General features: G+C 50.2%; 1 protein-coding gene across 1 annotated transcript; it reads right to left on the bottom strand.

Annotated features, from left to right (window-relative positions):
- Positions 1–2,938: 2,938 nt before the first annotated feature.
- RNF165 (ring finger protein 165) lies at positions 2,939–19,079 on the bottom strand. The gene is made up of 7 exons (XM_042961970.1): positions 18,953–19,079; positions 17,396–17,506; positions 12,034–12,163; positions 9,757–9,861; positions 9,316–9,411; positions 4,135–4,241; positions 2,939–3,653 (listed from the first exon to the last, which is right to left on the bottom strand). Exons 3-7 carry the CDS (start codon positions 12,070–12,072, stop codon positions 3,536–3,538), a joined length of 465 nt encoding a protein of 154 aa, XP_042817904.1. The 5' UTR covers positions 12,073–12,163; positions 17,396–17,506; positions 18,953–19,079; the 3' UTR covers positions 2,939–3,535.
- Between the last annotated feature and the right edge of the window lie 6,038 nt (positions 19,080–25,117).

Here is a 25,117-nt window from a genome sequence, read left to right as displayed (position 1 = left end):
GCAGGGAGGCTGGGGCATTTGCAGAAGAGTAGCTTGAGTCCTGTCACGACTGCTGGGCCAGGGCCACGGGGGCCAGGTGTCCGGGCCAGTAGAGGAGCCCCGTGCCCTGGCCCGCCCCCCTGCTGGCGCCAGCCGGCGCTGGCTGTGGCTGTGGCTGTGGCGTTGGTTTCGTTGATTGGCACCCTCTGCAACCCGCTGCGGCCAGGGCTACACTGCGGCTGGGAGGCCCAACTTGAATCCTGGGGTGGCTCTCGCCCCAGAAGGCACTCATGCGTCTCAGTCAAGAAAGGGTCTGAGTCCCTTGAGTTGAGCAGTAGGAGGACTACCGGGGGTCTCCTCTCCCGGAGGTGGTGGGTACAAGATGCTGAGGCCCGAGCCTGCCTCTTCTCCGTCTTCCCGGGCTCCTGGGCAAGGGAGAGGGGGCTTCCAGGGAGCAGAAGCACAGACCCCTCTCCTGTCTTCTCACCCAGAGAGCTGCCCGGCTAAGGAGCCTGGAGCTGGCAGGAGCCTGAGTCCACGTCCCCTCCTGTGCCCCCCCTGCAAGGTGCGAGGGCCCCAGAGAGATGGGGAGGGGAGGAGGGCTTCAGGATCCACCCCCATAGTCAGCGGCTGACCTCTCCCCACTGGGTGATCCCCACCCCAGTTAGTGCCTAGTGTTGGCCTGGGGCACTCAGAGCGTGCCCAGAACAGGGAGGAGGAGGGGACCGCACTCCCACTCTCAGCCCCTGAGACAGATGTTGGTGCCCACAGGAAGTTGTTTTCAACAGCTCGGTAGGCACGTGGCCCTACCACTTGAAGGATGTGTTGATGTCGGGGAGGATCAGAGAATGTGAGTGTCGGAAGGAAATTTAGCAAGCATCCAATCCAGACTCCTTGCGTCGCAGCTGAGGAAACTGAGGCCCAGAGAGAAGGAGGTTTCCAGCATTACGTGCTTGGTCACTGAAGAGCCAAGACTAGAACCCGCGGACACCAGCCCTCGTGCCATCTGGCTCCGCACCGACTCCCTCTACTTGCTAGCCTTCTGAACCAGCCTCAGAGAGAACAAGAGTCCCGGACTAAGAGGGGAGTGACCTTCCCTAGACCACCCTGGCTGCCTCCCGGTCCAAAGCAGGCTGGGGAGAAGTCCCAGCTTCCTGTGGCTACTAGTGATGAGCTTCCCCCCCCCAAATCCTGATTGGGAAGCACTTTCTGCACTGGTGGGTTCTCCAGCCTTCAGCCCTGGAGACAGTTCACGCACCGAACTATGGAATTGGACGACGTAATGCTCGCTGCTGTTAACCCTGTGTCAGTGATTCACCACTTTTGTGCTATTGTATGTGTCTTGCCTCCTCGGCTAAACTGTAAGCTCCTCAAGGCAGGGACACTGTCCTCTCTCCCAGCACTGAGCAGGCACTCAGGAAAGATTTTATAGAACACGAGAGTATTGGTGCTGGAAGAGGCTTCAGTCTGAGTAAGATCCTTGAGTAACCCTTCCACCAGAAGCCACATCCCCATTCTGTGCCTGCAGGTGTCCAGAACAGCCATGCCTCTGCCCGACAGCTCTGGTTGTGCTAGAAGGTTCTACCTCAAGCCAAAATCTGCCTCTCAGTCATTTTTAACCCATTGGTACTGGTCGTACCCTTAACCTTACAGAATTTCTTCATATAGGGGATAAGTATCCTGTCCTCCTTAGTCTTCGCTTACTGATATGAGGGCATTGAGACTGGGGGAGGGGCGAGGAGAGGGGGAGGCTTCGAGGACAGTGCAAATAAGGGAGGGGGAGGGGTAAAGGAAGAGAGCAGAGTTTCAGCTAGGCTGGGGTGTTCTGCACATGGATAAAGAAAGCTGGGTTGGGGTTGGGATTTGGTGGATTTTCCCATCTCCATTCTTCTGTCCTCCCATCTCCCTGCTCCCTTTGAGGTTCAGAAAAGTTGCGGGGTGGTGCAGAAAGACACGTTGGGTGGTGTCGCTTCGAACTTCCGGATCTCTGTCTCTCACCACTCCCATCCCTAAACCCCCAGGAGGGTCCCAGGACACAGCACGAATGTGTGGAGTGGATGGTTATCAGTCCTCACAACATGTAGGTGAGGGCGAAGAAGTGGAGATGGGGAGGACTGTCGTTTCTCCCCCCTCTCAGGAGAAGGCAAATGAGGCACAGGGAAATAGAGGGACTTGCCCAAGGTCATCAAAGAGAGAAAGAGCCAGAGACTAGGGACACAGGGCCTCCCAAGCCCAGCCGACACCGTCTCGGGGCCAGGGCCATCTCTGAGGGACTCCACTGGGATTTGAGACATCCCATAGGAAGCAGAAGTCCTCCCCCAGGTCCATGGTGTTTGACCCCAGCCCCTGAGTGCCAGCCAGAGCACTTTGGCCAAGACCGAGGGTCCACCACGAGCTGCACTATCATATCTTCATCATCCAGTGAATTTTTTGCATAGGGAGGCCGTGGCCAAATCGCCTCTTTGTGACAGGGCATACACACAGCCAGAAGGAAGAAGGTGGCATACACAGGGACATCCTGGCTCTGAGGAACACGGGGGCAACTCGAGCGCAAAGCTAGCTCCGCCCTAGTTCCACAGGGGACCGCGGGACCCGGGACATGGCTGGAACTAAGTACATGTGCCCTGGAACTGGGGGGCCCTCCTTCAAGACAGAATTTCCCCTTTCACTGACCCAAACTCTGCCTTCCTCGCCCTGGCTGAGCCCCTCGGGTGCCCAGTGAAGCCGCCGTCTCCCCCTTTTCCTGCCCTCCCCTTCCCCAGACGCTCCCCTTCTACACTCCGTGCACTGTAAACATGAGAAAAACAAAAGCAAAGGAAAAAACAAAACCAAAACCAAAACAAGAACCACCCCCCTCCCGCCTCCCAACCCGGGTGAAAAAAAAAAAAAAAAAATCATCCTTTTTCACCAGAAACAGGATTTGGCTTTTTTTTTTTTTTTTTTCCACCTTTGATTCCTTTTTCCTTTTTTCTCATAAAGACGGGAAGATCTGGGCTGTCGTTGGTTGGTTCAGTCAGGCACCAAAACAAGGAACTCAATGAGAAATATTTGGTGCGAATTCGTAATAGCGACATGTCCACCACAAGATGACTAGAGCACCACACACAACATTTTTCTTAAGCTAACATGCTCCGGCTGCCATCCACAGAAATAGCTAGAGACCCCTACATGGTTTCTACGTGGTCGAGAGGTATATACACAATCCTTCAAAGGACAGGATTGAGGGGCCTGTCTATCAGCTAGGACCTTCCAGTTCGCATCCAGATTCTCAGCAGCGTGGGCCCCCCCTTCCCACCCCTGCTCCGGGCACGGCCAGCTCCCTCCCGCGCAGCGAGGTGGATGGGGGCAGTCACCGCTCTGGTGGGGGGGGGGGGTCGCCCCCCCACCCCTCCTTTCCCTCAGACACTGATACCGCCAACTCCTCTTTCCACAAAATGTGCTTGCAGGCTTTTCCTCTACATCAAATGGCTCAGAAGGCAAAGTTTGGCTGCAAGGGCTATGGCCGTGGGGGGGACCTGGTGAAGGAAAACGGGGTGTCCACTGGCTAATTCCTCCCTCAGCTGTCGGCTCCCAGTTGTGTCTCAATGTCCACTCGGCAGATGGGACATTTCTTGCTCATGGCGAGCCACTGGTCCACACACAGTTGGTGGAAGAGGTGCATACAGGGGAGGCGCCTGGAAGAGAAGGGAGGGTCAGAGGACTGGTGGAAAGAGAGGGGCCCGGGGCGGGGCCAGAGGCGGAGAAACACCGGCTCTCACTGGACTGGGGACCACACCAACGCCACGGGGGATGGGCCAAAGAGGGTGTGGGGAGCCCTGTTCCAGAGCGAGGCTGTGGCTGGGATGGGAAGTCATGACAAGGCCCTCCTCCACGAAGCCCTTTCAGACCAGCCGAAGACAAAGCCATGACTTTGTCTTAGACCCATCCAGGCCAAATATCACCCTGCTCTCTTACACTCTGTGTCCACCAGTCCACACCATAGACATCGCACATCTTCCACGCCTACCTGCCGGGAGCAACCACGCGGCACACTGTGGCACGCCCAGCGCACACATGCACAAGTGAGCAAGCACCGCGCCCCTGACATACAGCAGGTGATTGATCGCAAATGCCTGTGCGGGAAGGGAGGGGGAACAGAAGAGTCTGGCCTCCTACCTCACATCTTCTCCATCTTCCAGCATAGACAGGCAAATTGTGCATTTCTCATCTGTGTCTGACTCCTCCCCCTCTTCCTTCTTGCCCTTGCCATCCTGGGGTCTTCGCTGTGAGAAGAGGAGGGGCATTAGTTACCTGGAGCAGACGCACCTGGTGCCTACTGTCTTTCATCCACAGCCTCCCCTCCCTTACATGTAAGTCAGTGTCTCTCTAAGTTCTTAAGGAAACCCCAGGCTGGTGTGCTGTCGCTAGCCCCTTCTCCTGGCCTCCTCTCCGACTCTTCCTCCTTGCCTCAGGATACAGGGGTGGTATGCTGGCCCAGGGCACATAGGGTTTGGACAGGAAGCGGGTGCCTAATGAATCGATCCTTCGCACAACAATGGTTTGTGCATGAACGGTTTGCTCTATTCCCCTCATACTCTCCATCCTCCTTACATCCTTTCCGACATAGACCCCTGCCTCCAGGCTTTTCCCTCACATTCAGGTCCAGCAAGCTCCACCCATCCATCCACCCATTTAAACCTCCATCCATCCATCTATCCATCCATCGATCCATCCTGTTTCCCTCCCTTCCTTCCTTCCTCCCTCCCTCCCTTCCTTCCTCCCTTCCTTCCTCTCTCCCTCCCTCCCTCCCTCCCTTCCTCTCTTCCACTCAACTAACGTCTACTCATTTATTCATCTATTACTAGATGAAGGCAAAATTCCTCAACCTGGCATTAACTCCTATCATTTTATATTGTTGGATCTCTTCCTATCCAGAAAGTTCCTTTAGCATAGGCAACAGCTCCAAACACAAGTCTGGACATCAAACATTCTGTTTATACTTACTGACTTTAGTTGTCCTGTTTTAAATTCTATGCTAATTACTTGAAAATAGTTAACTAGTTTATAGGAAGTTCCAAGCTCTTAGATGGTGTGGACCATGGTCCACCCTTCTTTAGGTACTGTTCCACACTTGGCCAAGTAGAAGGCACATCACTGGTGCTTAAAAACATATTCTGGAGAGCAAGGAATCTAATCAGTGAATGAAATCAGCCCATGTTTCTTGTCCTCATCTCCATGCTGTGCAGTGAAACAGTCTGATAATATCCATGGGAAGAAAACTAGCCCTTCTGGCCCCTTTCCAAAGAGAAGCAGGGGTAAAGGCCATTCTTGCCAAGAGAAAAATCTGAAGAGTCACAAGATAAGCAACATGCACAGAATGACTATAAGCTTGATGCCAGGCTTGGGGGCCAGGTTTCCCCACTCTGGTCCCTGGTCCAAAGCCCTGGAGATCCCTAGTGTGATATGGTGTCCAGAGTACCGTAGCCTCCCTGGAACACTGAAGAAACTCTAAGCTTCTGCTCTCAGCCTCCCTGTGCCCTGCACACGCTAACTGCAAACCATGCGATGGCCACTGCAATAAGTGTGCCCTTATCTAGAATCCCGAAAATTAAAATTACGCCCTTAGTCACATATAACCACCGTGGCTTTTGAGTCTGAACGGAGTCATGACAGTCGGCCTGCCTAACAGCCCAGCTGTGTTTCTGGTGGGGAGTGGCCTTCTTTTAGCTGGTCCTTTGAGAAAAGGGATATTCCATAAATGACACTAATAAGAGTCACTATTTGCCTATTTTCTATTGTTTCTCCCGACCATTATTCATGATTTCCTTTTTATAGCTAATGATTTAAACCTAATTGTCTTACCATGTCTAATCTATATTTAATGATTGTCTCTTTTCGAATCTTTTCCTATTTTCTCTTTTGTGTTTGTAATCTTTTAGGTCTTCTGGGTTTTTTCTTCTCTTCTCATCCATGTAACTTTTATTTTAACAGTAACTTTTCTCAGCATTTATTTATTTCATATTTATTTTACTCCTTCTGTCTGTCCCTCTTTGTCCTCATGCACAATAACTTTTCATGTCAGTGTTATTGGTTTTAATTCTGTATGTTGCTTCCATATCTTTTTTAAAAAGTGTTTATTTTATTTTTGAGAGAGAGCGTGCAAGTGGGGGGGGGCAGAAAGAGAGAGAGAGAGAGAGAGAGAGAGAGAGAGAGAATCTCAAGCAGGCTCTGCACTGTCAGTGGACAGCCTGAGCGGGGCTCAAACTCAGCAACCATGAGATCATGACCTGAGCCTAAATCAGGAGTCAGACCCTTAAACAATGAGCCACCCAGGCACCCCCATTGCTTTCATATCTTTGCCTAATTCTTATTTTTTACATTTTTCTACATGAATAGATTTATTTTATATATTCTATTCTTATATCACCATTGTAAAATATTTTTCATTTTGTTTTGTATTACTTGACTCTCAGTTAAAATTTTTTTAAATGTATTTATTGATTTCTTTTGAGAGAGACAGCCATCAGCGCAGAGCCTGATGTGGGGCTCGAACCCACGAACCGTGAGATCATGACCTGAGCCAAGATAGAGTTGGATGCTTAACCGACTGAGCCACCCAGGCACCCCTCTCAGTTCACATTTTCAAAGTTTTTTTCACAATTTATTTGGGTGGGTCCTAAAGTTTATCATTTCATATTTTTAATTCTTCTGGTTTCTTTTTTTTTTTTTAATTTTTTTTTAACGTTAATTTATTTTTGAGACAGAGAGAGACAGAGCATGAATGGGGGAGGGGCAGAGAGAGAGGGAGACACAGAATCCGAAGCAGGCTCCAGGCTCTGAGCCATCAGCGCAGAGCCCGATGCAGGGCTCAAACTCACGGACCGCGAGATCGTGACCTGGGCTGAAGTCGGACGCTTAACTGACTGAGCCACCCAGGCGCCCCTGGTTTCTTTTTTATAATATTCTATTCCCCTAATTGTCCCTTTAGTCTCATCATTTTTACCTCAATTCTTTATATCATTGGCTTGGTCCACATTCCCTTCTCATTCTCAATGTATGTTCTGTTCCTGTCTCCTCACGGCCTGTTGCCACGAGGGCAGGTGAGAGTGTGGCCCTGGCAGGAGCGAGGACACCCTAATCGGTGATGCGGAAGCTGCTCCGGGCTCCTGAATACATCACTCATTTCTTCCATGTTCTCCTCCAGTAGCCTAAAGCTCTCCCTGCAGAGAATGATCGTTTTCCACTTGGAGATGACACCTTTAGTTACTGAAACACTGTCATTTCCTCTACGAACACACTACCCATACAGGACACATCGAGGTTAATAAATGTTGATTGAAATCACTTACGGGTGAATCCAATGCCTCTATCTTGGTCTGCAGAGACCAAGATTCATAGTCTTTGACACTGACTGCATGGACACCTGGGCAAGCCTAGAACAAGTGAGCCTTGTATCAAGGTGAGAGTGGTTCACCATTCCCGGTCACTCGCCAGATACCAGGCACTGTACTAAGCTGTTCTATGCATTGTCCCACTGAATCCCTGGAGCACCCCTTATGGTCGCTACTAACACATCACTCCCGTTTTACATTATAAAGGTCAGAGAAGGGGCCAGAAAAGCCAAGTAAGTTGTCCAGAGTACCTAGCTATCAGCAGTGGTTATGAACTGAATGTCTGTGCCTCCCATCCCCAAATTCACATATTGACGCCCTACCCTCCAATGTGATGGTACCAGGAGATGGGGCCTCTGGGAACTAATTAAGTTTAGATGAGGCCATGAAGACAGAGCCCCTGGGATGGTATTAGTGCCCCTATAAAAAGAGGAAAAGACACCAGAGCTTCCTCTCTCTGCCATGTAAGGTTACAGCAGAAGGCGGCCGTCTGCAAGGCAGGAAAAGAGCCATCACCAAGAACTAAATCTGCCAGCACCTTGATCTTGGACTTCCCAGCCTCCAGAACTGCAAGAAATAAATGGCTGCCATTTAAGCCCTCCAGCTGGTAGTATTTTGTTATAGCAGCCCAAAGACAGTGGTAACACTGAAATTAAAAGCTGGCCCTGTCCGACTTCAACGCCGGGTGATCACAACCACTGCACCCTAGCACCTCATGAGGAAGTGAGGATGGGCTCTGGCCTGACCACCATGAGCATTTTCCCACTCCAAGTTTCTCAGCACTTGCCAAGCTTTTAATTCTTAAATTTTAAAAAACTATTTAATACTTGTTTCCATAGAATTTATTTTGTAGGGCGGTTTTAGTTTACATTAAAACTGGGCAGAAAACACAGTGCATTCCCAAATCCCTCCCCCTCTCAACACCACACACACACACACACACACACACATTTTCCCTATTATTAACATTTTGCATTAATGTGGTATCTCTGTTACAACTGAAGGACCGATAGTGATACACAGTTAATAACTGAAGAACATTCGTTTACGTTAGGGTTCATTCTTTGTGTTGTAGAATTCTATGGGTTTTGACAAATGCACAATGTCATGTGTCCGCCATTACAGTACGTACGATAGTTTCACTAAAAATACCCAGTCACCCACGTGCTCATTTATTTTCCCTCCCCAAAGCCATTGGCAACAGGGATCTTTTAACTGTTTAGTTTCACCTTTTCCAGAATGCTATATAGTTGGAATCATATAGTATGCCACCTTTTCGGGCTGGCTTCTTTCACTTAGTAATACACATTTAAGGTGCCCACATGTCTTTCCATAGCTTAATAGCTCATTTTTAAAAATCATGGAATAATATTCCATTGTATGGATGTACCACAGTTTGTTTGTTTATTCATTCACTTATTGAAGGACATCTTGGTTGCTTCCAAAAATTTTTTATTTATTTGAATGTTAAAATGTTTTAAAAATCAAATCCCTGGGTTCTAATCCTACTCCACATTCCTGAGCAATAACCCTGGAGAATCTACCTCTACAGGCTTAGGGTAGAGCCTGTAAACGTGTGGCTTTAAAAGCTCCCCAACTGATCCTGCTGGTCAGTGAGGATTGGAAACCCCTGCTCTGAAGGCTTACTTGCCTATTTGTCCACACAAGGGATTGGACTTGGAATTCTCTTCTAAGGCAAATCTCAGCCTTCACTGCAGGTGCTCCCTTGGCTCACCTCATTCAGATACAAACATTGACATACCTGTACCCCTACCTAATACACCCACTCACAAGTCCATGTGTACCACACACCCAGCCCTCCTCTTTTATGATGAGAGGCACCCCGATCTCCCCTCCTGGTCACACCTGACAGAGACAAGGGAGAAGACCCTGGGAAAGCATCACAGCTTCAGAGCATCTAACCACAGCACCTCAACTATGCAGGCTGACCTGCTTGCAGACGCACCTTCTTGTATTTGTGGGGGAAGGTGAACCTCTCGATGGTGTTCTGTACGGCTCCCCGAGTCACATTTCCCAACCTGTCCTCAAGCTGCAGCAGCTCCTGCAAAGAGAAAGATGTGGATATGTGCACTCTGCATGTACAAGCTCATACACACACACACACACACACACACACACACATACACACACACACAGAGGATAAGGAGGAGGGGCACTGATAGATGTTAACAGGAGCCATTCACATAGCCATCAGGAAGAACTTGCCTGGTACTGAAAGACCCCACATCTCTACTCACTCTCTCTTTTTCTCTCTCTTACTCTCAACCCTGAAGCTCCCTGCAACCTCCCATCCCCTACCCACCAGCAGGGGAAAGAGGGAGGGGACAGTGAACAATAATGGTGTCTCCACCAACCCAGCTGGAGCCGGACAGAGGGGCAGGCATACCTCGTAGCTCTCCCGCACTGCAGAGGTGTGTCTGCTGGGGTTCAGTCCCTGGAGAGCAAGGAAGTGAAGCTGAGGGTAAGGGTAGTTTCGGATTTCATGGACCACCTGTTGGGGAGGAAATGCTCAGATGGGATTCCCGGCTGCATGAGCCCGGCATCCAACTCCTCACCACCCTCATAACCACCAATCTGCACACCCTCAAGATTCTTCAGGCAGAAGTTCTATCTTTCCTGCTCCTCTGTCCTCCTCTCCTCATCAAGAAAAAAGCCTGTACTAGACCAGCCCCAGAAAAAAAATTACAAAATCAATGAAGTAAATATAAATTAGGGGCACCTGGGGGCGCCTGGGTGGCTCAGTCGGCTAAGCGTCTGACTTCAGCTCAGGTCATGATGTCGCAGCGTGTGAGTCTGACCCCAGTGTCGGGCTCTGTGCTGGCAGCTCAGAGGTGGGAGCCTGCTTCGGATTCTGTGTCTCCCTCTCTCTGCCCCTCCCCTGCTCACACTCTGTCTCTCTCTTTCTCTCTCTCTCAAGAAATAAATAAACATTACAAAAAATTAAATTAGGGGCAGCTGGGTAGCTCAGTTGGTTAAGCACCTGATTTTGGCTCAGGTCATAATCTCGCAGTTTGTGGGTTCGAGCCGTGCATCAGGCTCTGCACGGACAGCAAGGAGCCTGCTTGGGATTCTCTCTATCCCTCTCTCCCTGCCCCTCCCCCGCTCACACACACGCATGTTCTCTCTCTCAAAAATAGATGGATAAATGTCTAAAAATATATATAAATTAGTAAATATATATACCATATACTAATATAATTAGAAAAATAACCGAGCTGATTGGGCATTTATTTCGTGGCAGGCACTATCTAAGCACTTCACATGATTAAGTTAATGGTCTCATCTGCTCTAGAATGTGGGTGCAATTACACATTTTCCTGATAGGACAAATAGGAAAATCCCCATTTTCCTGATGGTGCAAATGAGATACAAATAGATAAAGTAAGTGCCCAAGTTATGCAACCAAGTGGCAGAACCACAATTTCAAACCCAGGCAGTTGGGTGGCCATGGCCACTTCCTTCCTCTCCACTCTGCACTGCCTTAGACGGGGAAGAGCTGGGGCCAGGGTCCTCACTGGGAAATGCAGGTGAGAGCACAAAATTTAAACACAAAAGACTCAGTAATCAAGGTAAATAATATCTTCACGCAGTATCTTTTAAATGGAAATCAATGCGGAAGTCCACAGTGAACAAAATATCAAAAGCTTACATAAAGACAGAATCTGACCCTGTGCTGGCAGGGCTCTGCCTCCGTCACCTCGCTCTGGCATCAGCTTTGTGTCAGAGGGGCCAGATCTCCATCACAGCTCCTCGCTGCATGAACCCTGTTAGCTAACCCCCCTATACCTCAGTTTGCCAATCTGTGAAATAGGGACAATGCCCTTTTGGGTAAGGTTATGGATAATTTATGCAAAGTGCTTAGAACAGGGCCTGCCATGCAGTAAGTGCTCGATAAACGTCAGTTTTTTTCCCCAGGAGATGGTGCTTCATGACACGAACCGAACCATCGTGCCTCAGAGCTGACGAGGGCTCCAGGCCTCTCATTTGACAAATACGGAGACTGAGGAACTGAGTGGCTAATGACACAGGCAAGGGCTGGAAGGGTGGAACTGTGAAGCAGCTGGGTGGAGGTAAGACTTTGCCATCTGTCTTTTGCCGCTTTGATGGAATATCCAACTTCGCTCCACTTAGCTCGCAACGCCAGGGACCGACCAGAAGGCCCCCAAACCCAACCTGCCCCCTTCTGCCACCCCGATGCCTGTGCTGACAAAGACCAGCCCCCTGCAGAAAGCAGAACTGGATCAGCAGGCAGGGCCCAAGGGCCACCTGTGAGGTCTCCTCTGTCCCTCACAACAGCCCTGTGAGAAGGACGAGGCAGGCTTCTTCCTCCCATCCCACAGATAAGCAAAATCAAAGCCCAGGGAGGCACTGACTCCAAGAAATTAATTAAGTGAGGCCAGGGACCACCAGGACTGTTCTGTCCTCGGCCTCTTCCCCACAGACCACAGCCTGCCACGCACCCCCTTGGCTCCTCGAGCGCTCCACTCAGTCCTGCCGCAGTACCGACTTTAGCCGGGCAGGTGGGAACAGGAGTGGGGAGGGGAGGGCGGCGTGACAGCAGGACCCACGGGAGCCTCTGGCCTCGGCCCACCCTCGGCACCCAGCCGTCGGCACCCGCCGGCAGCAAGGGGGGGTCTGTTCCCAGCAGGGCCCTTCCACTCACCATCTGCGTGGAGGAGGAGTTTCTGGGAAAGTGGTGCATTCGAGGAGTCGCTAGGTAATGCTGATAGTGCTGAGGGATGGGCCGCACCTGGAACTGGGCAGGGCTCAAGCCGGCGTCCACGCTGAGATCCCTGCAGGGACGAGGCCACAGGGCGGTGTGACTCAGCCGTCTGAAGGGGGTCTGGAGGACGGACCTCAGACCTCAAGCCCAGGGACAAGAGTCAGAGTCACAAAACACCAAGGCTGCAAGGGGCTTGGCATCACCAACCCCGTCGCCTCTCTTTAAAGTGCTGAAAACGGAGACTCAGAGGAGGCAAGGGGTCTGCCAGGCCTGAAGGGGCCGGGACGGTCTATGCCTCACAAAGCTTCTTCAAATTAGTGCACCAAGGCTCCCTCCCAAGATAAAGCCCGGCCCTGGCAGAAATGCTGAAAGAAGAATTCAAATAGAGCTGCTCAGGGAGGGATATGGAGCAAAGGGAAGACAAGGGAGGCAGAGACAGAGGTGGGAGCAGAGGCAGTGTTTGGAGAAAACCACAGAAGAGGGACGGACCTCTAGAGCGGTGAGGTTGGAAAATCTATCCTGGACCCCTGCCCCCCACTCCTGCAAGTACAGGAAAACTCATTTCCCTTAAAAATTAACCAGTCAATGGGGTGCCTGGGTGGCTCAGTCAGTTAAGCGTCTGACTTCGGCTCAAGTCATGACCTCATGGCTTGTGAGTTCAAGCCCTGCGTCGGGCTCTGTGCTGACAACTCAGAGCTTGGAGCCTGCTTGGGATTCTGTGTCTCCCTCTCTCTCTCTGACCCTCCCCAGCTTGTGCTCTTTCTTTCTTTCTCTCTCTCTCAGAAATAATAAGTTGGGATTCTGTGTCTCCCTCTCTCTCTCTGACCCTCCCCAGCTTGTGCTCTTTCTCTCTCTCTCTCTCAGAAATAATAAGTGAACACACTTTTTAAAAAAATTAAAAAAAAATTTAACCTGTCAATGTGACTGAAAAGGAACCAGGTCCTTGGGAAACGGCTAATTTCAGGTCTGGGGCAGAAAATGCACAAAATGTTTTGAAACGTCTTGTCATAACTGCGAGTAAGGAAGTTACCCCAGGTCAGAGGTGAAAAGGATTCAGGAACCATCCTGAAGAGGTTCCCCCTGGCCAGTCTGGACACCTGGCAAGTCAGTGAGCATAATTACGATGGATGGAAACCCATCGCATAGGTTATGTGACGCTAAGGAAAACAGGGCCCTTTGAAGCATGTCAGGGAACCCAGACTTCATTTTGAAAACTAGTAAAGAAAGGGAAAGAACACAACGTTTATCCTGCCTTTCCTCTATTAGCTGTACTTGAGGGTAACCAAATGGCTGAAGAAGGGAAATTTCTCGTTATAAAAGCTTCCTAGGTAATAAATGAGGAAGCAAGGATTGAATTGTCACCTTTTTGCAGCCCCTAAAGGAATAGAGGCTCCTGGCAAAGATCATTTGATGTTACCATCACAGAAGGAAAGGCAACCAGCTCTCTGCTGGAAAAACACACCCCCTGTGAAGGATTTTTGCCAAGAAATAGTAAGAGCTGAACCGGAATCTGCTCAAACCTTGATCTAAGCACCAGAGCACAGGGAACATAGAGAAACTGAGGGAGGTCTTAAGGGATACACCAGAGTACAAGTGCAACTAGCTGAATCCAGAAAAGGAAAAACTCCACAGAAGCAGCCAAATTCTTCAACAAATACATCAAAAGAAACAAAAACAAACAAGCAAACAAACAAACAACCACTATGAGGGGCATTTGGCATTAAAGGGATTTCTAGCCGTGATATACATATATATTACAATGTACTTGTAGTGCTGTATTTCCTGAATATATTAGCCCAAATCCCTGGGATAACTTTTCATGAGTCTATCATTTGGGAAATGAGCTAAATTCTTGGATCCAGTTGGAAGCAAACTTAGAAACCCACTAATCCAGCCCCCAGGCTCCCCAGGTCCTTCTGAGGCCTGAAGAGTGGCCGTGCCTGATCCACAGTCCTAGGCGAGGCAGTTTGGGCCACCTGGGTTCTAAGCCTTGCCTGGGCCCATTCCATTGACCTGCCTTGGGGAAGGTGTTCCATGGCGCACCCTCATGTGGCTGAAGCTCTGGCTGTCAGTATTTACTTAGCAGCCTCGGGGCGGGGGGGGGGGGGCACCCAATTCAAAGCAACAAAGAGATATTCAGGGAATTCTACCAAGAGCAATGTCCAAAGGAACTTAGAACAGAGTCGACCCAATTGCAAGAATGCTAACTGGGGGAGCAACGGCACCTTGACCCTCAATGAGTGGGATAACCTGCCCAGGTTGGCCCTGGGTGGTCTCTGGGATACCCCTCTTATCATCTCACCAGAAAATTCCTTCCTAAACCCAGGATCCCTGAAAAGGGGACACTCATTGGGTGCAAAAGAAACCTGGATTGGGACTTACCCTAGGACACATCAGCCCCTGGAAAAGCAGTGTCTCCCACCTTTCTGCTGTTGCCCCAAACTGTGAGAACCTGGCTGAGGGTTGAACAGGGTCACAGAAATACCTTACAGCCCTAGAGCCACAGGGTTAACCCAGAACGGTGTTCTGGAGATTTCCTGTGGGCATTGTCTCAATGCACAGTTTATGTCAGCTCTGTCTAACTATCAAGCTAAACTTGGAGTGCCTGGGTGGTTCAGTTGGTTGAGCGTCCGACTCTTGATTTTGGCTCAGGTCATGATCCCAGGGTCGTGAGACTGAGCCCCATGTTGGGCTCACTGGGCGTGGAGCCTGTTTGGGATTCTCGCTCTCCCTCTGTCCTTCTCCCCTTCTCACACATGTTCTCTCTGTCTCTCAAAAAAATTTATATATATATATACGTATATATATATGTATATATACGTATATATATACACACACACACACACACACACACATATACATATAGCTAATATAGCTAAATATATATATAGCTAATATAACTAATATATACATATAGCTAAACTTTATTTTCCACTATCAATGGCCTTGAAGCATGCTGTGGTCCAGTTGCTACACAGACCCTTACGTTCTTCCCTGGGGGAGCATCCGTGCTGGACTGTCTCACAGGGGAATCTGGAGGCTTGGCAGAGGCACAGCTGCCTGCAGGGGAAGGACAGTAGGAGGCTCTTGTTCGCTGCCCTGCCTCACAGGTCCCAGGTGCCCCTGGGGGGCTCTGCCTGGGCAGGGCTAAGGCTGGGGGTAGGCAGTCAGAACAGGGCATCAGAGTTGGAACTCTGAAACCGGGACTGAGTCAGAGAAGGAGCACCATGAGGACAGAGACATTGGAGCTCAAGTTCAGGGTCGCGTTATCAGGCATGGACCCAAAAGGTGGCATATTTGGGATTGATCTCCCAAGGCCTGCTGCTCCCACACACTCTGGGGCCAAGGTGCCCAGCTAAGAGAAGCTGCCTAGGTAGGGTTCACATATCCTAAAGTAAGGGTGACAGGCCAGGCAGAGAAAGCCCGGGGTGGACCCAGGTGTGCCTCGGGGCAGGGGCCTCCCCTCTTCCCCCGCTAAGGCCTCTCAGGGCCTCAGTCTTTATGTTTCTTAGGCAGACAGAGGTCAGGAGGGCAGCGTGATTGAGCTGCAGGAGGATGGAAGGTCTGGCTAGAGCAAGCAGCCTGGCAGGGCTCACACCCACACTGCACCTGACACCTCTCCAGGCCACCACTCTCCACTCACCCGTGTCACCTACCCAGTCCCAACCTGCTGCACTGGCCCCAACATGTTTGTTCAAATCACTCGGTGTGTGCTGAATTGAATTCAATCGGATGGGCTTGAGTGCCGAGGGACAGAATTCAATCCAAACTGCAATTAAATCTTCCTGATTTGAATCTGCTAATTAGAAAAAGCCTGGGCTGAAGTTGGCCGCCATGCAGCCTGTCTTTTAAGGAAGTGTTCAATTTAACAGTGTCCCCAAGAACCAGCAGAGGGCTGAGAGACATCGGAATGTGCCAGAACAACAATTTCCTGCCCCTGGAAGCATCCTGCACATGTAACCAACCAGAACTTTCCAGTTTTTGCATCATTCATTCCTGGATGTCCAGTTCGCCCAATGACTGAAGAATGACACAGTGGATGTCTTTTTTTTTTTTTTAAATAGTCCATCCCTGGGGCCCCCCGGGTGGCTCAGTCGGTTAAGCGTCCAACTCCGGCTCAGGTCGTGATCTCGCGGTTTGTGAATTCGAGCCCCGCGTTGGGCTCTGTGCTGACAGCTCGGAGCCTGGAGCCTGCTTCGGATTCTGTGTCTCCTCCTCTCTCTGCCCCTCCCCTGCTCATGCTCTGTTTCTCTGTCTCTCAATAATAAATAAACATTAAAAAAAAATTAAAAAAAAATAGTCCATCCCTTTCCATAGAAGTTTCTTGTTTGCTTTTGCATTCTTTCAAGAAACATTTTTGACCTCAAAGTTGCAAAACCAGCACAAAGAATTCCTGGATACCCTTCACCCAGATTCCCCATGTGTTGATGTTTTACTGTTTACTGCATTCTTATCTCTCTCTCTCTCTCTCTCTCTCTCTCTCCATGTATACATATACACATCTACACACACACTTCTCCAGGGTTTGTTTTTTTTTCTGAACTATTTAAAAATAAATGACAAGCATGATGCCCTTTAAGCCTAAGTGCTTCAGTAAACTACACGTCTTTTTCATGTGTTTGGGTGTTTGGATCTGACTCTAGATTAGGTCAGCCAACTTCTGAGCTAGAACCAGAGAGTCAGGTAGGGCAGAGGACCCAAAACCAAGCAACACTGCAAAGACATCTGTCTCCAGTGCAAGAGATAGTGGAAGGCCTCGTAGGGACCTGGTGCCTAAAAGGCATCAGGCAAAGCTCTTAATCTCTCTCCCCAGCTTCTCTCCCCAGTCCTTACCTCCAACCCTGCTGGCTCTGCCTCTACGAGCCTGTGCTTGGTCTTGCTGACTGGCCCTGGCTCTTCTCTGTGGATCCCTCAAGGCCCACCCCCTCCAGGAAGCCTTCCCTGACTAGCTAGCTCTTGAGACTCTCCTTTCTGCCCGCCTCCCCAAAACGGCTGGTTTCCAGCCCTCACTGACCTTGGGAAATGTTTTGTAACTCTGTCCCCTCCTCCCTTGCAGGACCGTGAGCACAGAGCCCCAAGCCGGGTGCATGATGATATCCAGCCACATAATGAGCTAATTGCTGAAACCAGGCCCACTGGGGGCCATTTGGCCTTGAGGGTGACTGGGGGCACAGGCAAAGGCAAGAGCTTGAGGACTAGGCCTCCTGCCCCATTCAAAGTGAAGGAAACAGGGTCTCCACGGACCAGCAAGACCTTCCTCCGACCCTCCTCCCTCCCTCGCTCAGGGGCCCCAAAGACTCACCAGTCAGTACCCTCAGCCAAATACCTAGGCTGAGGCGTCTGGAGTTGGTGGCCGAAGTCGAAGCTGGGGTGGAGGCGGTGGGGGTGGACAGACACACGCTCCTGACTCCGCCTGCACAGGAAGGGAAGGAGGGCCCGCGGTGTCACGGCTGCCCACGGCCAGCCCAGCTCCCAGGACCACCGAGCAGCCGTCGTCTGCCTGAGCCTGCAGCCTACAGAGCAGTGGGCTCTGCCTCCCTTCCCAAACTCCGAGGACATTCCCCAGCCTGGCAGCAGCCTGACCATTCCTGCTGCCCCGGCTCTGTCCACTTTTCTGAGGCCTCTCCCCGGGTGTGCCTGCAGCAGGCCACCCGTCCCACCCAAACTCTCTCCCCTCCTCTGCTCCTTCTCCTACTTCTTCCTTCTGAATTTGGTAGGCTGTCCCCAAGACACACAGATACGCCTCCTGCAGGCTTCCGCACACCTGTGCACCCCTCTCCTCCACCCTTCTCTACACTCTTCCCAGCTTTCGTAGTGCCGGTCAAAGCCGCCGCCTGCAGGAAGGCCTCCCTGAACACTCCAAGCATGGTGACCTCTTGTCCCTCCGACCTGCTACAACATTCATCTCTGCCCCTGCACCTGCACCCCTACAGTCATGGATGAGACTCCACTCAGAGCCTTAGAGACCATCAGGTCCAGCAGTCTTCAAAGTGTGTTCCAAGCACCCCCAGGGGATTCCTGAGGCTCCGTCATGGGGTTCGTGAGGTCAAAACTATTTTCATAATAATACTGGGACGTTATTTGCTTTTTTACTCTCATTCTCTCATAAGTGAATGGTGAGGTTTTCTAGAAACCAAATGTGATTCTGCAACAGATTGAATATGCAGAAGCAGACATGAGAACACAGCTGTCTTCTATTAAGCCAGGCATTAAAGAGATTTGCAAATATGTAAAAAAAAAAAAAAAAAAAAAAGCCCCTCTTCTCACTACATGTATATATAGCTCGTTCCCCAAAAAAGATATTATTAGTGTTAGCATGAGTTTGTTATTGTATTTTGAAGTGAATTAATAAATATTTTTAAAATTTCTTAGTTTTAACTTCCATCATGGTAAGTATTAATAGCCATAACCCACACAAACAGAAGCTTGTGTAATCCTCAATAATTTTGAAGCGTGTGAAGGGTCCTGGGGCCCCTGGATGGCTCAGTGGGTCAAGCGACCAACTTGGGCTCGGGTCATGATTTCACACGCTCATGAGTTTGAGCCCCGTGTGGGGCTCTGTGCTGACAGCCCAGAGCCTGGAGTCTGCTTCAGATTCTGTGTCTCCCTCTCTCTCTGACCCTCTCCTGCTCATGCCCTGTCTCTGTCTCCGTCTCTCTCAAAAATAAACATTCTTTTTTTTTTTTAAAGAGTGTAAAGGGTCCTAAGGCAAAAATATTTGGGAAGCACCAGTGTAATCTCTTTCTCTTGACAGAGGTGAAGTGACTTCCCCAGGGTCCCACAGCCCTTCGGACCTATCTGATTAGTATTATCTAATTTTACTCTCCATTTGTTTCGGAGCTAGTCACCTCAACCAGACCTCGGGCTCCAGGGCGGAAGCAGCCACGTCCTTTGGTGTCCCTTAGAGAACCGAGGTGTTAGAATCAGGTGACCATGGAGCTCAAGGAGACATAAAGGACCCCATCTCCCCCACCGTGAGCAGAAACCACCAGTCACTCAGTCCCCGTCCCTGCACCCGGGTGGTATGGCAAGGACACACACTAGCTACTGAGGGAACCCGTGTGGGGTCCAGGTGGTGTTCCCTGCCTGACACCAACGCCTCTAACGAGCAAAAGCTGTCCCCGCCCCACCAGCCACGGCGGGTAAACCCACTCAGGACCGCCTGCCCAGCCCGCGGGGCGGGGGGGGGGGGGGGGGAAGCCAGGCGTCCCGCTCTAGGCCCCGCCCCCAGCCCCCCCCCGCCCCCCTCCTCACCCCCTCCTCACCCCCCGCCTCCCCCCCCTCCTCCCCCCCCCCCTCCGCTCCCGGCTGCAGCGCCCACCTCGGGTGCGAGACGAGCCTGCGGTGCTGGGCTTCCAGGAGCTGCTGCTGCAGGAGGTATTGCTGGTGCAGGGCCTGAGGTAGGAAGGAGGGACCTGTGACGTCCTGGAACTGCAGGGTGGGCAGCGGAGTCAGCGACTGGTGCAGGGTGCCGCTGTGCTGGTGGGCCGGGGCCATGTGGGCGCTGAGGCCCGGCTGCGACTGCACGGGGTGCGCCAGGGGGAAGTCGGGGGCCAGCTGCTGCGGCTGCGGGGGGCCCAGGTGGAAGTGGCGGCAGGAGGTAGCGTGAGGATGCTGAGACCTTTGAAAGGGGGCACCTGGAGAGGAAGGACAGAGAAGACCCGGTGAGGACCCGCCCTGCGCCCCTCCCCCACTGAGGGGCCGCTCCGGCAGCTGGTGAAACGCCCGCCCGGATTTCGATTTCGCAGGAACGCAGCAGTGTCGTTGCTCTTAGACACACGTGGCCGTCTGTAATGCCGCCAGGTAGAGGCTCTGTGCCGTGTGTGTTGGAGGAGAGAGGAGCGTTTCGTTTACTGACCCGATTCGCAAGCGTCCTTTTAAAAATCAACACACTTGTTGGAGGAGGTGTCAGGCCCCTCGCGGCAGTTTGGCCTTGAATTCGACGGCTGCCGTGCACACTCACTGACCCTCCTGCCCGTGTTCATAGATGCTACCTAGAAAACAGGGAGTCCAGCCTAAGTACCCAACCCCGGGGGGAGCCCTAATTTCCAGAGATGAAACAACCAGACATTGTTTTCCATACAGTTTCGGGAAAAAGACTAATCCACGAAAAGTCATTTTTTCGTTCCATAAAAGTTAAGTAACTTGTTACAGTGTTACAATGTATTTAAAAGCAACCGTTTCCAAGAACGAGCTGGGCTCAGGGTACGCTTAATCTAGTCTCCACGACTTTTCTAAATAACATTGACCTTGATGACAGGAAAGCCTTACAGATTCTCCATGAGGAAAGAGCCAGCTCTCAGCTTGGAGGCCCTTTATGAAGACAAGGGAGAGAACTTGGCACTTCACAAACGTTCACCGGGGCTTCCTGCTAAACGTGGCAGGTTCAGCACATGTCTGCTCCTTCCTTAACCCCACTGAAATGAGAGCAAAGTTGTAAAGAGAAGATAAACAGCTAAGGACAGAGAGAACAGTAGAAATGACACGAGCTGACAGCAGATGTCAACAGATTTTGGAAGATGGAAAGCAAATGGAGGAATTTGCAGCGCTGAGAAACCGGAAATGAGTGTCCGCCCGAGGGGGCGGGCAACAGGAAGTAGACAGATTTTGCCGCCCCTCTGGGTCAGGAATTGGAGGTGGTGGCTACTTTGGAAGGCTGGGGAGAGGGACACTGATGACAAGTCTGTATGAGGACCAGTAATGCCTGGGGCTTCTCCCCTTTCCCACGGAGGCACTGACTACCCCCTCCCTCATCCTAGCAGTTTGTAGGGAAACTGGGCCAGAATGCAGCAGCGTGCTCAAACGGGGGGGTTTAAGTGAAAGTCTATGCACGGAACTTTGGAAGCCCCTGCCCCCTTCTGCCACTTGGCTCTGAAAGCACGGTCACCCAGTAGCGCACTGGAAACTGGTCCCAGAAAGACATCTGCAGATACTTCTACATCTGCAGATACTTCTGGTTGGGAGGGCCCAGTAAAATGGCTGGGTCCCCAACTAGCCTCTCTGCAATGAAACCTGTACATTTAAAAGTCCATACAGGCACACACAATCGCTCCCACTTTCTGGATAGCTTTTAGTGACCTAGTCTTCACCATGAACAGATAGCCCAAGGGTAATCAGTCTCTGAGGAAGATTACTGAGTGAAAAGAGAGACAATGTAGCAAATTTTTAAAAGAACAAAACAAAAGGAACCCAAAGGAACAGAGGCCATGCAAAGGAAAAACCCTATAATTGACATCCGCCGAGAAATAAAATGTTGGATCTATGAAACAAGAAGTTCTTTTAAAAGGAGCTAAGAGAAAACCAGAGCTCTTGGACATTAAAAACAGAAGGGTCAGAAGACAAAGCTGGGGAAATTTCCCAGGAAGCAGAACGAGAAAACCGAGAGACAGGAAATAGGAGAAAACAGATGTAAACATAGACAGATGGGTTGGAAGGTTACATACGTGACTCGTGAGAGAGAAAAGACAGAGAAAACAAGGGGGAGGAGAATATGAAAAACATTGTACAAGATAGTTTCCCAAACTGACCGTTTGAGTTTCTAGATAGAAAAGGTCCTCTGAGTGCCCAGCAAAATGGATAGGAGAAGAACCCATACTGAGGCATCTGACTGTAAAATATCCAAATTGTAGGAGCCAAGATGATTCTAACACTTTCCAGAGAGAAAGCAAACAGGGGCTACACAAAGGGTCAGGAAGCAAAATAGCATGAGGTTTTTCAAAAGCAACATTGGTAGCATAAAAACAGTAGAGCAATTGCCTTCAGGATACTGAGGGGGAAAAAGATTTCAATCTAGAGCTCTATGCCCAGCCCAACTATTGATTGATCAAGCATGAGAATAGAATAGAGACATTTTCAAACATGCTGGGTCTCAAAAACATCAACCTTCTCCGCACGTTTCTCAGAGAGGGACTGACACAAACCAAGAAAGAAGAGCAGACACTGGGGGGTGCGGCCTGAAAGAGATGGGGTTTCCCAAGCCGTGCAGTGGCTCCAGCACTGCACAGGAAAGCAGCAGGAAGGGAGGCGCTCTGAGAGGGTGTCCTGGGGTGGAGATGGAAAGGATAGGACTACCAAGAGATTTAGCCACACAAAAACAGTATTTGAAGGGGGTGCCTGGGTGACTCAGTCGGTTAAACATTAGGCTCTTGACGCTGGCTCAGGTCATGATCTCCCGGTTTGTGAGTTCGAGCCCCACGACGGGCTCTGCGCTGACAGCTCAGAGGCTGCTTGGAATTCTCTCTCTCTCCCTCTCTCTCTCTTCTCCTACCCCACTCACACATGTACTCTTTCTCTTTCTCAAAATAAATAAATAATTTAAAAATTTTATAATATTTGACAGAATTTTGCAGTTTGACAGAATTTGGTAAGAATTTGTGCAAATGTCATAAAAAGCAAGGCAACCACAAAAAATAATGCTAAACTACAAAAAGAGGCAGTTATTACCTCCCAGGAAAGAAAAAGCTATGCAAGAAAGTGTAATTATTATGTACTACTTGGTTCAGCAGTAAAAAATATTTCTATTACATATATATTATATTATATTATATTATATGTATAATAAAGCAAACATTAATAAGCTATATTAGAACAGAAAAAGACATTTCTCTCTTAATAAGAAACTATAAGGGTGCCTGGGTGGCTCAGTTGATTAGATCTCGGTTCAGGTCATGATCTCATGGTTCATGAGACAGAGCCCCGCGTCACCGGCTCTGTGCTCACAGCACAGAGCCTGCTTGGGATTCTCTCTCTCCCTGTCTCTCTGCCCCTCCCCTGCTCACGCACTCTCTCTCTCTCTCTCAAAGATAAATAAACATTTTTAAATTAATTAATTAAATAAAAAGAAAATGTGTAATGTCAAAATTGAAAAATCAACAAATAGCATTATAAGAATTTACTTAGTAATTTATGTGTTTCAGGAAGTGAACAGCTAAAGACGAGTGGCATGAATTGGGCTTTGGGCTGTAGGAGAGGGGAAGAGGCGGATACATTGCTACATGTATCTTACACACTGGTGCCTTTTGACTCTGTAAATGATGGCCATGCCGTTGATAGACGTTTTTAATCTTTTAAAAATAACTCTTTGCAAATCCAAATGAAAACCAAAAGAGTTTCTGACTGCCCTCAAATGAGCCAGGAAAGAATTATCTAGAAGGTTTATTTCTACAAACATTCTGGATAAGTAGGACTTCTCTGCCTGTTGAATTCTGGCTTTGCTGAGTCCAGGGGCGGTGGCCTGAGCAAGTAGGTCCTGGATTCCCCCTTCTCCCTCACTCACGCCTGACCATCAAAAGAGAAGAAAAAGGCCAAGGTGACAGAGGACAGGGGCAAGAAGAAGGAAGGAGGGCTGTTGAGAGATCATGGAAAGAAGTGAAAGGCGGCATGACTGCAGGGAAAGGGAATTGCGTAAAAAATACAGAGACTCTAATCCAGTCCTGTCCAAAAGAATTATGACGTGAGCCACGTGTGTAACTTAAAATTTTCCAGTAGCCACCCTTAAAAGAAGTAAAAAGACATGGGTGAAATTAATTTTAATAATATATCTAGGGGCGCCTGTGTGGATCGGTCAGTTCAGCTTCCTGACTCTTGATTTCGGTTCGGGTAGTGATCTTGCGGTTGGCGAGATAGAGCCCCGCATCGGGCTCTGTGCTGACAGCGCAGAGCCTGCTTGGGATTCTGTGTCTCTCTCTTTTGCCGCCCCTCCCCCCTCTCCAAATAGATAAATAAACATTAAAAATTAAAATAAATAAATAGTATATGCTACATAAGCCAATATATCCAAAGTGTTATTATTTCAACAGGTACTCCAGGAAAAAAAAATGAGATATAGTACATTGCTTTTTTTTTAATGTTTTTTTAATGTTTATTTATTATTGAGAGACTGAGAGACAGAGAGACAGAGCATGAGTGGGGGAGAGGTAGAGAGAGGGGGAGACACAGAATCAGAAGTAGGCTCCAGGCTCCGAGCTGTCAGCACAGAGCCCAAGGTGGGGCTCGAACCCATCAACTGCGAGATCATGACCCGAGCCGAAGTCGGACGCTCAACCGACTGAGCCACCCAAGCGCCCCTAGTACATTGTTTTTTTATTGTGCACTAAGTCTTCAGAACCAAGTGTGCATTTTGCACTTATAAAGCATCTGAGTTCCGACTAGCCCCCTCCCAAGCTGCCCCTTGGGGTTAGTGCCTCCCCTATTGGACAGTGAGCTGTGAAGGAAGAAAGCCAACTCCATGCACAGAGCAAAGCATTTGAGCCAAGTTTCCTAACTGGTCTGCCTTCAAATGGGGAGCTCCCCATTGCTTACAGGTGAGATGCACACCCCTTTGCCAGAAAGTAAGCCCCATCCTCCTGATCCCTGCTAACTCCACTAACCTCCCCCCCCACCAGCCGTTTGCACTGGTCAACTCAAAATTCAGACACGCCACGCGTATTCCCACTGAGGGGCCTTTGCTCACACCTCACCGGCTGCCTTCCCCATCTTTAAAGGTCACCTCTCAGCTCTTCCAAAAACGTCTCCCCTGCCCACCAGCCTCCCCTGAGTTCGTGGAGAACGCCCCGTCTCTATCACTCATTTGGCACCTGGCAGGGGCTACCTTGAGCTGTTTCTTCACACTCGCCACCCCCAGCTGGCTGAGCTTCGTGTCTTACTGTTTCTGGATCCCCACGCACGTCTCTGGGAGCTGCATTCAGCGGAGACCTACTGGCTGATTGTTGGAGGGTCTGAGGCAGAAACAGTAGCTCAGGAAACTGGTGCACTGAGACTGGTTGGTGGCAAGCTGGTTTCAAATTGAGAGGGAGAGAGAACGGCAAGAAGGGCCTGGGTGAGCTCCCGGGTTTTAACTGGGCAGCTGGGCGGGGACAGGTCAGGCGGGGCTGGCCAGAGGCCTGCCGCCAGGGTGCCCATCCTGCCAGGGGAGCCTTCAGGTTTCCTTCTTCTTAGAAAGAGGACCGAGCGACTGTCCTAGCCTAGAGAGGCTTTGCTCCCTGCGGCCTGGACCCTCACACTGATGCACTGGGAAGTGAGGACA

This window comes from Panthera tigris, chromosome D3 (assembly GCF_018350195.1).
Source record: "Panthera tigris isolate Pti1 chromosome D3, P.tigris_Pti1_mat1.1, whole genome shotgun sequence".
Classification (NCBI taxonomy): domain Eukaryota; kingdom Metazoa; phylum Chordata; class Mammalia; order Carnivora; family Felidae; genus Panthera; species Panthera tigris.
This window is presented reverse-complemented; position numbering and strand designations above follow the sequence as displayed.

What these genes read in the sequence shown, in the direction of transcription:
- RNF165 (XM_042961970.1), bottom strand. Translation starts at nt 12,072, where the DNA reads ATGCACCACTTTCCCAGAAACTCCTCCTCCACGCAGATG. An exon ending in ACTCCTCCTCCACGCAGATG is followed by an intron (nt 9,862 to 12,033) that starts GTGAGTGGAAGG and finishes CCTCCCCAACAG; the next exon opens with GTGGTCCATGAAATCCGAAA. An exon ending in TCCCCCACAAATACAAGAAG is followed by an intron (nt 4,242 to 9,315) that starts GTGCGTCTGCAA and finishes CTCTTCTCACAG; the next exon opens with CGAAGACCCCAGGATGGCAA.